Genomic DNA, 14,202 nt, shown 5'->3' on the forward strand with positions numbered 1-14,202 from the left:
ACAAGAATAGAAAGTTGGTGTAAGATCTCTTTTTGTTTTGATGTGCTTTTTACTTGTATTTTTCTCTCTTTTATTTTCTGTAATTCGGCAATGATCCAAGAAGTATACTTGTCCCTTTATAGTTGCAATCTGAAGATCAAATCATTTGAATTTGATTTGCCCGTTGAATCCAAAAACGGCTCTTTTGGGGACAATATTCTGGTCAGCTTCAGATATGCAGGCCAATCCTGTCGTCTGAATTCTACAGTCGTCAGGTTTGTCTTCTTCTAGCAGGTTTCGTCTTTTTGTGCCAGTTTGTCTTTAAGCAACGGAGCAGTTGACCCATGCATCTCGAAATTGGCTTTTGCGTAATTCCAAGGTTTCTATTATTGGTGCAGACAGTTTTCGGACTTGTCTTTTAGCTAACGGATCATTCATGCTGTCCTGAAGATTACCCAACTTGACTTTGATGTCAGTTGTCTTTGATTGTTGCCAATTCAGATACTGAGTTCTCTTTTACTCAGCTTCCATGGTCAGCTTCGTTCTGCAAGACATAGTTCTTAAGAAGGCTTTTCTACTTTTGATACTGAGTTCCGTTCCACTCAGCTCTTTGATCTTTAAGCTTCTGTTCTGAAGATGTCTTATCTTCTTTCCTGCTGAGTTCCACTCTGCCCAGCTTGTGCTGTGAACTTATGCTGACTTCGTCCTGTCTTACTTTTTATTCCTTTTTGTATTTATATTTATACTCAACATTGAACAAACATATTAGTACAATTAAATCAAAGCACTTAAATTTAATTGTCCCTTAATCATGGATTAATTTAAGGGTAAATTCCAAAAAAAAACCCTGTGGTTTCACCGATTTCGCAAAAAACCCCTGTGGTTTGTTTTTACCAAAAAAAAGGAGCGTGGTTTACGCCGTTACCCGAAAAACGGAAAATGACTTAACAATGTTAAAATAGAGGGGTAAAATTGGAAATTCCAAATTTTTTTAATTTTTTTAATTTTTTTTTCTCTTTTTTCTTTCTTTTTCTTCCTCTCTCGCTTCTTCTTCTTCCTCTCTTTCTTCGCCGACTGCTCCGACTTCGAACTTCTACTGCTCCGACTTCGCACGAAAATGAAGGACGATGATGCTCCTACACTTATTTCAATTCCATCGCCGACCTCCACAACATCCACCCCGTATCTACATCAGCGAAGAAGGACATCTTAGACGCCGACGGTCTTTTTGGTAAAGTCCGGTACAAATCCCAACCAATCTCACTCAAATTTCCTAGCCTGAGAGTGTTCGCCGGCGGTGTGAACAATTTTACAGGCTCTATTCCTGTTTCACTGGCCAATGCTTCAGCACTTGAGGTAATTGATTTTGCTCAAAATTCTCTTACTGGTACAATTCCTACGAATTTACAGACATTGGAAAGTTTGTACAGACTCAATTTTGATGAAAACAATTTGGGAAATTCGGAAATTGGTGGATTGAATTTGGGATTTTGGTCCATGTTCACTGGCTCTGTAACTCTCAAATGGTCCACCGGTAATCTCTCTCATCTCTCCGACGATCTCGACTTCCAAATCCACGACGATGTTCTCGACATCCTTGTAATTTAATTTCTCGATCTTTGTGTGATTTGAAAAATTTCTTGAGTTCTGATTGATTTTGATCTGATTTAGGATTTGATTATGGAATTAATAGGAAGTTGAGGAGACTTCCAAAGTGGTGAGGCATATTTCCAGATTTCTCTGAAAATTCCAGATTTCCAGAATCGGAAATCTGGGAATTTCCAGATTTCTGGAAATTTCCAGAAATCTGGAATTTTCAGATTTCCGATTTTGGAAATCTGAAATCGAAACAAAAAGAAACAAAAAAAAAGAAGAAGGGGGAGAGAGAGAGAGGAATAAAAAGAGAAGAGAGAGAGAGAGGGGAAGAAGAAGAAGAAGAGGAGTAGAAGGAGGAGTAGGAGGAGGAAGAAGAAGAAGAAGAAAAAATAAAAAAGAAAAATAAAAAAATAAAAGAAAAATTGTTTTTCCAAATTTACCCTTCGCCACGTCAGCATTTTTAACGCCGTTAACCCATTTTCCGTTTTTCGGGTAACGGCGTAAACCACGCTCCTTTTTTTTTGGTAAAAACAAACCACAGGGGTTTTTTTACGAAATCGGTGAAACCACAGGGGTTTTTTTTGGAATTTACCCTTAATTTAAATAATTTTGTCAAATCAAAATCATGTGGAAAGGTGTTTCAACATTTATGTGATGGTGGTCCTATTGGTTTCATAATGTCAGCCTTACATGTTGAGTTGCCCACAATTTTATTCTCATTACGGGTTGTTTGTAATTGTGGTTTTCAAGAGATTGCAGTTGCATCTAATTCAGTATCGGTGATCCAATTGTTAAGAGGTAATCAAGTATTGTCAAATTCACTAGGTGTTATTCTTGGTGATATCTTTGAGGTAGCATACACATTCTTGACAATTGAACTTGTGCACGAAAGACGTCAAGTGAATATGGTAGCGCATAATCTAGCTGTTTGAGCAGACTCTCTTTCTTTTATGAATTTTTTTTTATTGAAGATTTCCTTTTATGTGTTTCAACTTGTATTCAAAACGATATTATTCGGTTTGCTTCATAATAGGCCTAATACACAAATAACCCCCTAAACTTATCCAAATGTTGCAACTGCCCCCTTCTTTCAATTGTAACAACTTACCCCTCAAACTTGTCCAATTGTAAAACAGAACATAGATTGCAATTGAAGAAATACGTGAAATACAAAAGCTGCAACGCTTGTGGAATGTGATAATCAGATCTTTGGACCCAAAAAAATTAGTATTTAAGTAACCAAATCCTCAATTATTCAACTTATTCTTCAACCTAACGGTAAATCAGAAATCCTCCATTCTTCTTCTTTTTCTTTTTGTTATTCCTATTCGTTTTTTAATGATTTCTTGATTTCTTTTTGTATTTAAGTTGTTACAATTAAAAGTCGGGCGCAGTTGCAACATTTGGACAAGTTCATGGGTATTAGGCCTTCATAATACAAGTTTTTGTTGATATAAGAAAAAAACTTTATCTTTCAATGCTCTAATAATACATGTAGTACACTCTTATCCAAATCCATAATTTAAAGCATAAAATGTCAATCTTTCAAAAAGAAAAAAGAAAGATAAAATCTCAGATGTATTAAAAGTAAAATTTGTGAATTAAATTATCAAATTATATGAATTACAGAGATCAAATGAGCTGTAATTAATTAAATATAAAACTAAAAATATTCCAAACAAAGCTGCCAAATTTGAACTTTTTATTATAATACTGAATCTAGAAAATTCAGTTTGTATTGGGAATGAGTCAAATGTGAAGAGAATCAATCAGTAGACAACATAATAATATATTCAATTAATTAAAAGTGGGAAGTTAATTAAAGTTTTAAAGGAGTTCCTCTCGATTCAATTTCATTTTCATTGAAAATTTAGTTTCAAAAATAATAGAACAAAAAATTCAATTATTTAAATTAATAAAGTTAATTTAATATGATTGTAAATCATATAAGATATATATTGTTTGAAATGGAGAAAAAAATCACTAATCAAAATAATCAATTACATCACCCAACAACAATGATCAAATAGATGGAGACCTTTGAGCCATAAAACACTGAATCGAGCCGCTTGAGGAACACAATGAATAATATAGTAGCTAGAAATATTTCCATGCATCTTAATGATCAAATGAATTTGATCATTTACCGTTGGCTTAATATATATTTACATCCTGAATTTTTTAAATAATCTTAACATATTTATAGTTGACATTAAAAACCTATCACACACCTATAGTTGGTTTAAAAAACCCATCACGCACCTCAAGTTGGCTCACTCGGACCTCTTGCACACAAAATAGTTGATCTGTCATCTTTGACATACGAGGTCGCTATGCATGCTATAGAAAAAAAGAAAAGCGTATTAGTTCATTATATATGTCACCTCATATGTTAAAGATGACATATCAATAATTTTATATGCAGGAGATCCGAATGAGCCAACTTTAGATGTGTGATAGGTTTTTAATGTCAACTATAGGTGTGTGATGAGTTTTTAAAGCCAATTATAAGTGTGTGATAGATTATTTAAAAAGTTCAGGGTGCCAATAGACAAAATTTGCCAAGTTTAAGAGTGTAAATATACATTAAGCTTTTACCGTTAGTCTAGATCTAACGGTGAATGAGATTAAATACTACATGATTATTAAAGTCCATGAGATCAAAACCGGTTAATTAGCTTTTCAACTAACATAATAAAGACTAAAAGCAATTCTAGTGGGAATCATTTTGATGTTACTTTGTGAAATTGGTTGTAGCTAATCACTAAAGATGGTGTTCCTAATTTTAGTTTGTTACTAAGATTGATAACAAATTACTCTCCCCTGACTTTTTTGAAAATAATTTTTTTTTTGAATCAGAAAATAATTATTTTAGTCTCTTAAAAATCTGTTTTAGTTTGAAGTGTGCTTTAATGCTTCAAAAATTTGTTTTAGTCCCAATTTTTTTTTTCATTTCAATTTTTTTTTCATATTATTTTGGTGGATAAGATTTTTTTTTATGATTAATAGTAAGTATTGAATTAATTATTTTATTGAGTAAAATAATTAATTGAATAAATATATAATATTTTATGACAAGTGGATTTATTAGAAGTAACATCATTTTCTAACAGTGTATTATTTAAAGATGTTATTTTTACCTAGATGAAGGTGATAAGTAACAAAATTTGTTACTTACCAGTGTAGATGTTCTAATACCTTATATTTAATCAGCTAAAGAATGACCCTTAACTTGCAATCTGACTTTTATTGATGTTTAAAAAAATTTGCTACCAACCTATAATTACTTTTTATTAGTAGTGTTCATATGGATCCTTAATAATTAAATTTGGACATATACTGTTAAATCTAGACTTTAGTCACTCAAAAAAGATTCTTTAACTTAAAGAGCCTTCATGATATGTGTTTTCAAAATTCTAAAAATATCGAAAGAGTACCGTTGCCTAATAATTACTTGAATTTATTAATTTCAAATAATTATTATAAAAAATAATGATTAACAATTGAACAACAATAACAAAACATTCAAGACGTAATCTCATCTATTCTCTATAAAGAAAATAAATACTTTAAAAGTTAGTATTGAAAAGTATATAGTTTACTTTATGCGGTAAAAGAATAAACATAATAATAAAGTGTAGAAAAATATTAGTCCAAAAAACAAATGAAATAGAAATAACAATAATAAACATGATAAAAAATATTATTAAAATAAAATTACGTAATATAAACGAAATTTTGAAAAACATGAACTGATAAATTGAAATTAGACGAAGTATTATGAGGCATGTATTAACAGTTTTCTTAAGACAAATTTAGTCGCTATTGGCTATCGTTTACCAAGATACAACAGAAACATTACCAAACTCTAACCATGTATAAAAATTATCACCAGAGTAGAACCATAGATCGAATAATAGAATAACTATGAAAATTACAGCGACCAAAATGAAAATATAGGATGAAATTAACTCTTGTATGAAAACGTCTAACCAAAAACAAGAAGTTAACTATATTATTCTAAATACACATGTTCTGCATCTCATTTTTCATTTCTAACTTCAAAAAAATCTTAACCAACTCAATAAAACAAAACTTGTTTCACCTGTTTATGAATAGAAAAAGGAAAAATTTATAAAACTGACCCGATAAGTAGATCCATTTACATATTTAGAATCATTCAGTTACATGCTACCAAACCAGACTCTTAACCTTCTAGAATACTCATAACACCCGCATTCCTTCCTAACCCTTTTCATTCTCTTCTCTCATGTCAACGCTAGCGATTTGCGAACAAAACAACGATCGGTGAACGATGGGTAAATCGAGAAAGAAGAAGGATCAGGATAGCTCGAAATCAAAGGTATGTCCCTTCCACATATGTGTTTGCTTCCTTTTTCTTTATTTCGGATAGGTTTTAGGGTTTATGCATGGACTTGTTGTAATATGTTTAGTTAGGTTTAGGTATTAGTGTTTAATGGCTACATTGAGGATTTTCGAACTAATTTGAGGTGTATATATGTGATGAATGTTGAATAACTTGTGATTTCTGGCGAAAGAAATGTTCTGTGATATTCACATTTTATGAATTTGCTTCGCATTTCATAAAATGTGAATACATAAATCCATAAACCCTGAACTAGGTAGTCGCATATCTCCAAATGTGATTATGATACTCATATGTGAATCCCTTTTCAGCAAACATTTAGTCGTCATGTGATACCCAATACATTAAATATGATTCACATTTAGGTTTCTATATTGTATTTCTATGTAAATGCGAAAAGATCTCTTTAGCATTTAGTGAAATGCAGCGTCATTTGTTAAATGCGAATAGTTCTATTTTGCCTGAACTACAATTATATTGTGTGAAATGTAATTATACTTACTGAAATGCAAATTGTTTTCATTTTTACAGGTTCGAGTTGTCAAGATAAAAGCGGTAAAATCGGATAGTGGTGTAAAATTTAAGTACCCTTTGAGAAATTTAAGTACCCTTGGAGCTTGGGTTCAAAAGGTATAATAACTATAAGAGGAGACGATGTGCCCCGAGCTGACGCTCAAAGACTCGCTAAGGGATAAGTGAGGACTGTATGATCTTTTTGTTTCATTAAATGAGAGAGAGAGATCATTTGGGTATTGAATAAGGTTTAGGATTTTAAAAATATAATAAATTATAAAATTTAAAATAAATGAATGGATATAAATACATTTAAGACCCATTTATTTTGACTGCTATTTCAACTTTTTTTTACATTGTTAGTCTTTTTGAACCATATTTGCCAATAGAATCAACCTCAATATATCAATTTCTAAATTTTTAAACCACATCATTTATGTTTGAAAATGATTCCAACAACAAAATCTATTTTTATACTTTTGTTCTAAATTATTCATATGGATGACATTAATATAAAATAATTAAAAATATCATAACCTAGAGCTGAAGTGACTTAAATATATAAGAGTTTGAATTTTAATACTCTTTTTACTCCATTATATAAGTCATTTTAGGTTATTTCGTATAAATTAAGAAATGCAATTAATATAGAGTCAAATTGATGAATTTATATTGGCTAACTAAAAAAAACTCTTTCATCTAATGGTTGTAGAATAAGTCGTTAAAAAACACATGGGCCAAGATAAAAATTCCATGTTTGAAACAAAAAATTAAGGCTTAAAGTACTATTTGGCCCCGGATCTATCTAAAATTTTATCATTTGTCCACAGACCTATTATTTGGTCACATTTGACCACTGATCTATCACAGTTGGTGAAATTTCACCCTATTTGTATTAAAACTCAACCGAATCGTTATCTCATTGGTAAGTAATGTTATTTTGATACTTGAGCTTAATAGATTTCCGTCTAAGATTTTTTCTAATCTAATTAATTATTTTCACATATTGTGACAAAAAAAAAACTTTAAGAAATATCACGTATCAAGTTCAAGTGTCAAAATACCATTATTTATCAATGAGATAACGATTCCGTTAACTATTCATATAAATTTGGTGAAATTTCCCCAATTGTAATATGCCAAAGGATAAATGTAACTAAATAATAGATCATAGGCTAAATGATAAAATTTTAGATATATTAGGAGCCAAATAATGTTTGAAACCAAAAACTAAATTAAAAAGTTTTCACTTTTGCAATGCTTTTAGTTTTCCATGATTTATGTAATTTAGCTTATTTTAGATTCAAATTTTTTTAATTTTTCTCCCTTTGTACCGAACTCATTATTTTCATTTATTTGTTCTTTTGGGTTTTGCGGGGCATGAAAGTAGAGGTGTCGACTTAGTCGGAATTTCTACGGTTTTGATTTGAAGAAAATCTATTTAAAAAGGTGTTTACGAATCTTTGGATAAATTATTAGTAATAAATAAATAAACAAATAGCGAGTCTAGAAGAAATTGCCGCCTATTTTGATTTTTGAAAGAAACGTTATGGGTTAAGGATGGAGACCAATACCATCTTCCATTTATTCAACAACCTTAAATACCAAGTCATTGTCCCCACTTCGTTGACTTTCTCCTTTCTTTTTAACCTTTCATTTTACATTTTTTTTATTAAATTTAAAATTTAGAGGAAATAATATATGTATTACTTGAAAATAGAAATTCTCCGATTACTCCAACCAATGACAAAAATAGACTACACTTTTTAATACAGCATTTAGGATTGTAGTTATTGAAGTTCTTGTAAGTAGACCTGGCCATGGGTTGGGGCTGGGCCGGGCTCGGGCCGGACCAGACGGACTTTTCTATAAAAGTCCTCAGCCCAAGCCCAGCACAGCCCAGCCCACTAGTAATTTAGCCGGGTTCGGATCGGAACGGGCTCGGGTTTAAAAATCAAATCTCAAGCCTAGTCCATATAAACTCACGTAAACATATATACATAATTTTCTAATTATAAAAAATAAAATTTAATACTTAAAAATAAATATTTAATATATAAATATATAAAATTTATTAATTAATATTAATAGGCGGGCCGGGTTAGGCCGGCCCGTGCTATTTTTATTAATCCCAAGTCCATCCAAAAAATAGACAGGCTTTAGCGGGTCTGGGTCGGGCCGGATTGGACCTAACATCAATTAACATTGTCCAAACCCGACCCAAAGGACACGGGTCTAGATGGGACGGGCGGGTACCCGGGCCCGTGGACAGGTCTACTTGTAAGTACATATCTTTTATGGTTGTCAAATTCAATTTTTTTTTATTTACAAGTTTATTTTATAGAAGATATTATGTTTTGAAAAATATTGAATAAGAGAAAATTTTGTGTTAGAAAATAAAATATTTTTTAATATTTAGCTACAAGACCGAAAAACGAGAAGAAATATTGTGTGGCTACTATTTTCAAAAAGATACGGACGATTATAGTAAGACTAAAAAAGGTTAGAAAAATGTTTACTATTTTAAAAAATGTAAAGCATTTTTTTCACTTTCTTGATAAATTTTTCTATTGAGTTAATCTAAAATTTTATGTTGACTTGTTTTCTTAAGCAAACAAACATCAGAAAATCAGGAAGATATATTCTTGCACAATATTTTTCGGTAAGCAAACGAGAACTTTTATGTTATTATTTTACAAAAAGTTTAAGGGACGACGGGTATTTTCAATCCAGAATTAGAAAAAAAATTCAAGGTCACTAAGGGGTTTACAAAAGGATTTACATATTACTTTATCCAAAGGGACTCTAACAATGACAACTAAAACCGAACTCATGTGTGAGTCTCACAAGAGATGTTTCCTTAGTGTTGGGCCAACCATGATACTTCTTCTTTCCAATATCAGTTATAGGTTATTCTATCTTCTTCGACTTCCTCCGTTATCCATCATTCTTGTCTTCTTTGAGTTGCAACAGCCACCCACGGGCTGACTACCACTTCATAAAATTTATGTCGTTCTATCCACCGTTCTCGACACCATTTTTTTCGCCATTAAACTTGGTCATTATTGCACGTAAATATATGTTTTCTCTTTTATTTGTTTAATATTATCGAGATATCATTGTTAGATACCATATTTATATATACAATTTCTATGTTTCCATCTGTTTTAATTTTGATTTCTCTTCTGATCTATTTTAATTTGATTGTTTCCTTCCCTTGTTAAGACAACAAACTACTTTATTTATCCATTGTTCCGATCTATTTTGTTTTTGTTAATTCATATTTGTAATATAAATTTTGCTAATATGAGTTTTATGTATTATTGTTTGGATTGATGAATTATATTAATCGGAATTTAGAATTTGTTGTTATGAAAGCTATCGCTTCATCCAATATATCTTTTCTTCTTATGTTCAGAAAAGCTACCTCATATAGATTTAGCATACCTTCGACATCATTAATCAATGATTTTTTGAACTAATCTTGGCAAATCACAGAAGTTGGAATCACGTTTATCTGTCTTTTGTTCCGTTTTTTTTTTGTTTTTCACCATTTTTTCATATAATATATAGTTGAAAATAAAAAAGTATAAATAAATATTTCTTAAGTTAATGACTGAAAATTATTTTTCAGTATTATAGCAAAACACCAAAAAAAATAGTTTACAATATTATAACTAAATATAATTTTTTTTTTCTGTATAATATTTTTCTGCAACGAAACGAACCTTAAATTTGTTAAAATTTTATTCCAGTATAATTTTAATTTCTATCTTAAAATTCTAATAAAATTTTAAAGATAACTTAAATTTATTAGTGAAGACCAATAAGAGTTAAGGTTAATATACTTCAATCATTTATCGTAAATTCAATAATTAATCTTTTAGAAAGGAGACCATAACCATTATAAACATTTTTTATTCGTACTAGCAATATATGATTAAATAATTATGAATTGTAATTTCTTTTACTTATAATTAAAAAGAAAAGAAAAAAGGAAAAAGTAATGAATAAAATGTTACATGTGCTAACCTTTTCTCTGAAAAAGAAATAAAAACGATAACATTGAAATTGAAATAGTGGGTAAGGAGTAACGGCTGTGATTATTTATTATTTAATATACTATAATGATTAGAAAGGAAGATGGTTGGTTGCATTGACTCGATGGATGGATGACAACTTAACTGCCCAACGGGAATATTGCCAGCTCATTTTTGATCCTCCATGCTCCCAATCTTATCTTTTTAGTTTTTATTTAGGCTTAATACATCATTTGCCCCCTGAACTTGTCCAAAATGGTTGATTGGCCCTCTGAACTTTCAAAGTATCTCGATAGCCCCCTGAACTTGCATAAAATGTTTACTTAGCCCCCTGAACTTGCATAAAACGTAATCAATTGATCACTCGGTTGCAAAAAAGTAAGTTAAATGCGGAAGATGTATTCCACGTGTCTTAAAATGTTATTACATAATTTAAGAATAAAGTAAAAATGAAGTTATTACTTGCTCAACTATGAACCTTGTATTCTCTAATATTACAACTGTAATACCCCGATCTTGATTATTTTACTTTTTTAAGACGCGTGCAATACATTTTCCGTATCTAACTTACGTTTTTGCAACCGAATGATCAATTGATTACGTTTTACGCAAGTTCAGGGGGCTAACTGAACATTTTATGTAAGTTCAGGGAGCTATCGAGATACTTTAAAAGTTCAGGGGAACAATCAACCATTTTGGACAAGTTCAAGGAGCAAATGATATATTAAGCCTTTTATTTATTTTTCATATTATACCGCTGATTCATCTTAATTTTGGATTAATTACAAATCTGGTCTAATTAAAAGATTTATTTACATTTCTAGACCTATTATAATACATTTTACCAAACTAAATATCATTTATATTGTTAACTTTTTCGAAATACTTCTACTATATATATATTATCACTTACTAAGCTTATGCAATCCAATTTCACTTCTTATCCTTATACAATCCAATTTCAATTTCATCCATTATCCAATATACAAGCTCTTCATGTAAGCATTTGGTTGATTTTACATGTACAAATTCCTTTATATAATTTAGTTAGTTTGCACCTTGGTAGATTGAAATTTGGAGGGTATATCCAACTCAATGAGTTCATAGTTTGTGATTTTACTTCGTAGAATCGTAAAGTGCGAAGCAATTGGCTTCGCAGAATCGGTCGAAAATCGAATCCAAAATCGTAGCAGTTGTTTGCAGCAAAAACCGTATTTAAAAGTGTTTGCAGTTGCTTCGCATAATAACTTGTCCACAGTTGGTGATTTGAACTATATAATAAGGGTATTTAGTTTTTTGATAAATTATATTGTAATAACTCTAAAAATGTAAATAAACCTTTCAATTAGGCCAATTTTATAATTAACCGTTAACTATAGCTAATATTGTTGTTAGTTTTTATTTTTAGTTATTATAAAAAAAAAGTTTTTATTTTTAGTTGTTTACTATTATAATATAATATAACTATTTACTACTATTATTGAGGGATTAATAATTACCGGTCTTTCACTCAATAGTGGAGGAAGGGGTAAATTTCATATATGGTGTACAATCTTTACCATATTTCACACTTTGATGTACAACCTTCAATTTGTCTCACTAATATGTACGAACTTAGGAGTAACCTCCCACTGTGGTATATAGCCGGTGAAAATGACCGGTCAACGCCAGTCAACGCGCCACCTCATCATTTTTCAACTTTAATTAAACACAATCCATATAAAATTATCAAAATACCCTTTATAAAAAAATAAAAATAAACTTTCTCCTTAGTTCAACTCTATCTCTCTCCCATGACTACTTTCTCTCTCTAACTCTTATCCCTCTCTAATTCTTTTCTCTCTCTAACCATTTCTCTCTAATTGAGTAGCCATTTTCACCGTTATTTTCATAAAAATCTCTGTCTTTGTTACTGCAAATCTCTTTCCATTTTCGTCTATTTGTCATTTACTACTGCAAATCCTGTTCATGTCATCGATGGTGTCATTTGGTACTGCAAATCCCATCCATGTTGTCGATTTTGCCGGTAGCCAGAAAATTGAATCAATGGGTTCCTATTTCAAACACCGATCGCCCAATTGAATCAATTGCCGGTAGCCATAAAATTGATTCCTAGAGCAGAACCCTGAAAACTGATTCCTGGAAATCAAACGTCATTAATCGCTGAAGATTGCAAATTAAGGAATTTGATTTCGAGGGAAATGGGAGAAGAAGAGGGGAAGAAGAGGAGAGTGGTGGAATCGTTAGGATGGTTGACGGAGTCATCAATTTTGCCAAAGAAGCACCGAGCAATTGAGGGAGTGGGTGCTTCTTCCATACTCGAACTCAAGGCTCAGCTCTACAAATCCCAGGAGGAAGCCAAGCAATCTTCCACATCTTCCGATGTCAATTGTCACCGCGCCAAGAAGAAAATCACTCCTTACAACCCCTTGACGGCCAAGAATTCCGGGGTTGAATCCCACGATCTAAAGTAGCCTTCTTTTCCACTTTTCTTAATACTTTGTTCAATTAGGGTTTTCTCGTGTAATTGATAGTTTTCTGTCTCCAATTCAGAGATAAACTCGAGCTTAAAGCAATTAAAGATGGATCAAACAGCTATGCAGCACTGGAGAAGAAGGCAGAGCTATATGACAAGCTGGTAAGGGGAGAACTATACGATGAGGAAGACAAGGAGAAGTATTGTGTTGATTTTTTCCGCAAGAGCATTGAGGTAGAGAGATTGTGATGATTCAACTTACTGCAATTTTCTTTCATTTCTAACATTACTATAAATATCCAATGATTTCTCTGTATTGTCTTTTATTAAAAAAAAGAGCCAATCTAAACAATCAATAATGGAAAAAAAATGCAGAAGATAATGGAAGAAGAGAGGGAAAGGAGAAAATTACTCAAAAATAGTGAAGAAGAAAGGGAAGAGGAAAGAGAATGGGATGAAGATAATGGAAGAAGAGAGAGAAAGGGGAAAATGGCCCAAAATCGTGGAAAAGAGAAAGCAAGAGGACAGATAATGGGAGGAAATGAAAGAAAATAAGATAAGATGGTAAATAAATGGTTAGATGAATTATTTAAGGTATTTTAGTAATTGTATAGGTGGTGGGTCCATTTTTTACTTTTTGACCGGTCAAACTGTCGATGTGGCACGTTGACTTTGCGTTGACCGGTCATTTTCACCGGCTATACACCACAGTGGGAGGTTACCCCTAAGTTCGTACATATTAGTGAGACAAATTGAAGGTTGTACACCAAAGTGTGAAATAGGGTAAAGGTTGTACACCATACATGAAATTTACCCGTGGAGGAAGTAAACAAACTTTGTTGCATACCACTTTTATATAAACAAAAGTAACACTCTTTAATATATACCATTAGAAAAATTTGTTATTTTCAATTTTAATAGATAAAACACTATATATTTATTTAATTAATACATAATTAATAATTTTTGCTGAACAAAATAATTAATTCAATGCTTATTATTAATCATAAAAATATTTATCCAACAAAATAGTATGAAAAAAATATTGAAATAAAAGAAAAATAGATTGAGGGACTAAAACAAACTTTTAAGACATTAAAACACATTTTAAGGGATTAAAACAGAATTTTAAGAGATTAGAATAGTTATTTACACACACAAAAAAAAAAAAGAAGAAGAGATAATAGTTGTTATCAATTTTTAGTGACAAA

General features: G+C 31.1%; 1 protein-coding gene across 1 annotated transcript; it reads left to right on the forward strand.

Annotated features, from left to right (window-relative positions):
* Positions 1 to 12,094: 12,094 nt before the first annotated feature.
* On the forward strand, positions 12,095 to 13,863 carry LOC136209095 (uncharacterized protein At4g18257-like). Its single transcript, XM_066000472.1, has 3 exons — positions 12,095 to 12,985; positions 13,069 to 13,225; positions 13,367 to 13,863. The coding sequence occupies exons 1-3, from the start codon at positions 12,717 to 12,719 to the stop codon at positions 13,544 to 13,546; spliced, it is 606 nt and encodes a 201-aa protein (XP_065856544.1). The 5' UTR covers positions 12,095 to 12,716; the 3' UTR covers positions 13,547 to 13,863.
* Positions 13,864 to 14,202: the final 339 nt, after the last annotated feature.

This window comes from Euphorbia lathyris, chromosome 10, assembly GCF_963576675.1.
Source record: "Euphorbia lathyris chromosome 10, ddEupLath1.1, whole genome shotgun sequence".
Lineage (NCBI taxonomy): Eukaryota > Viridiplantae > Streptophyta > Magnoliopsida > Malpighiales > Euphorbiaceae > Euphorbia > Euphorbia lathyris.

Excerpts from the sequence above, each read along its gene's own strand:
- LOC136209095 (XM_066000472.1), top strand. The coding sequence starts at position 12,717 with ATGGGAGAAGAAGAGGGGAAGAAGAGGAGAGTGGTGGAATCGTTAGGA. Across the intron at positions 12,986-13,068 it reads GTTGAATCCCACGATCTAAA|AGATAAACTCGAGCTTAAAG; the intron begins GTAGCCTTCTTT and ends TCTCCAATTCAG. Across the intron at positions 13,226-13,366 it reads TTTTCCGCAAGAGCATTGAG|AAGATAATGGAAGAAGAGAG; the intron begins GTAGAGAGATTG and ends AAAAAAATGCAG.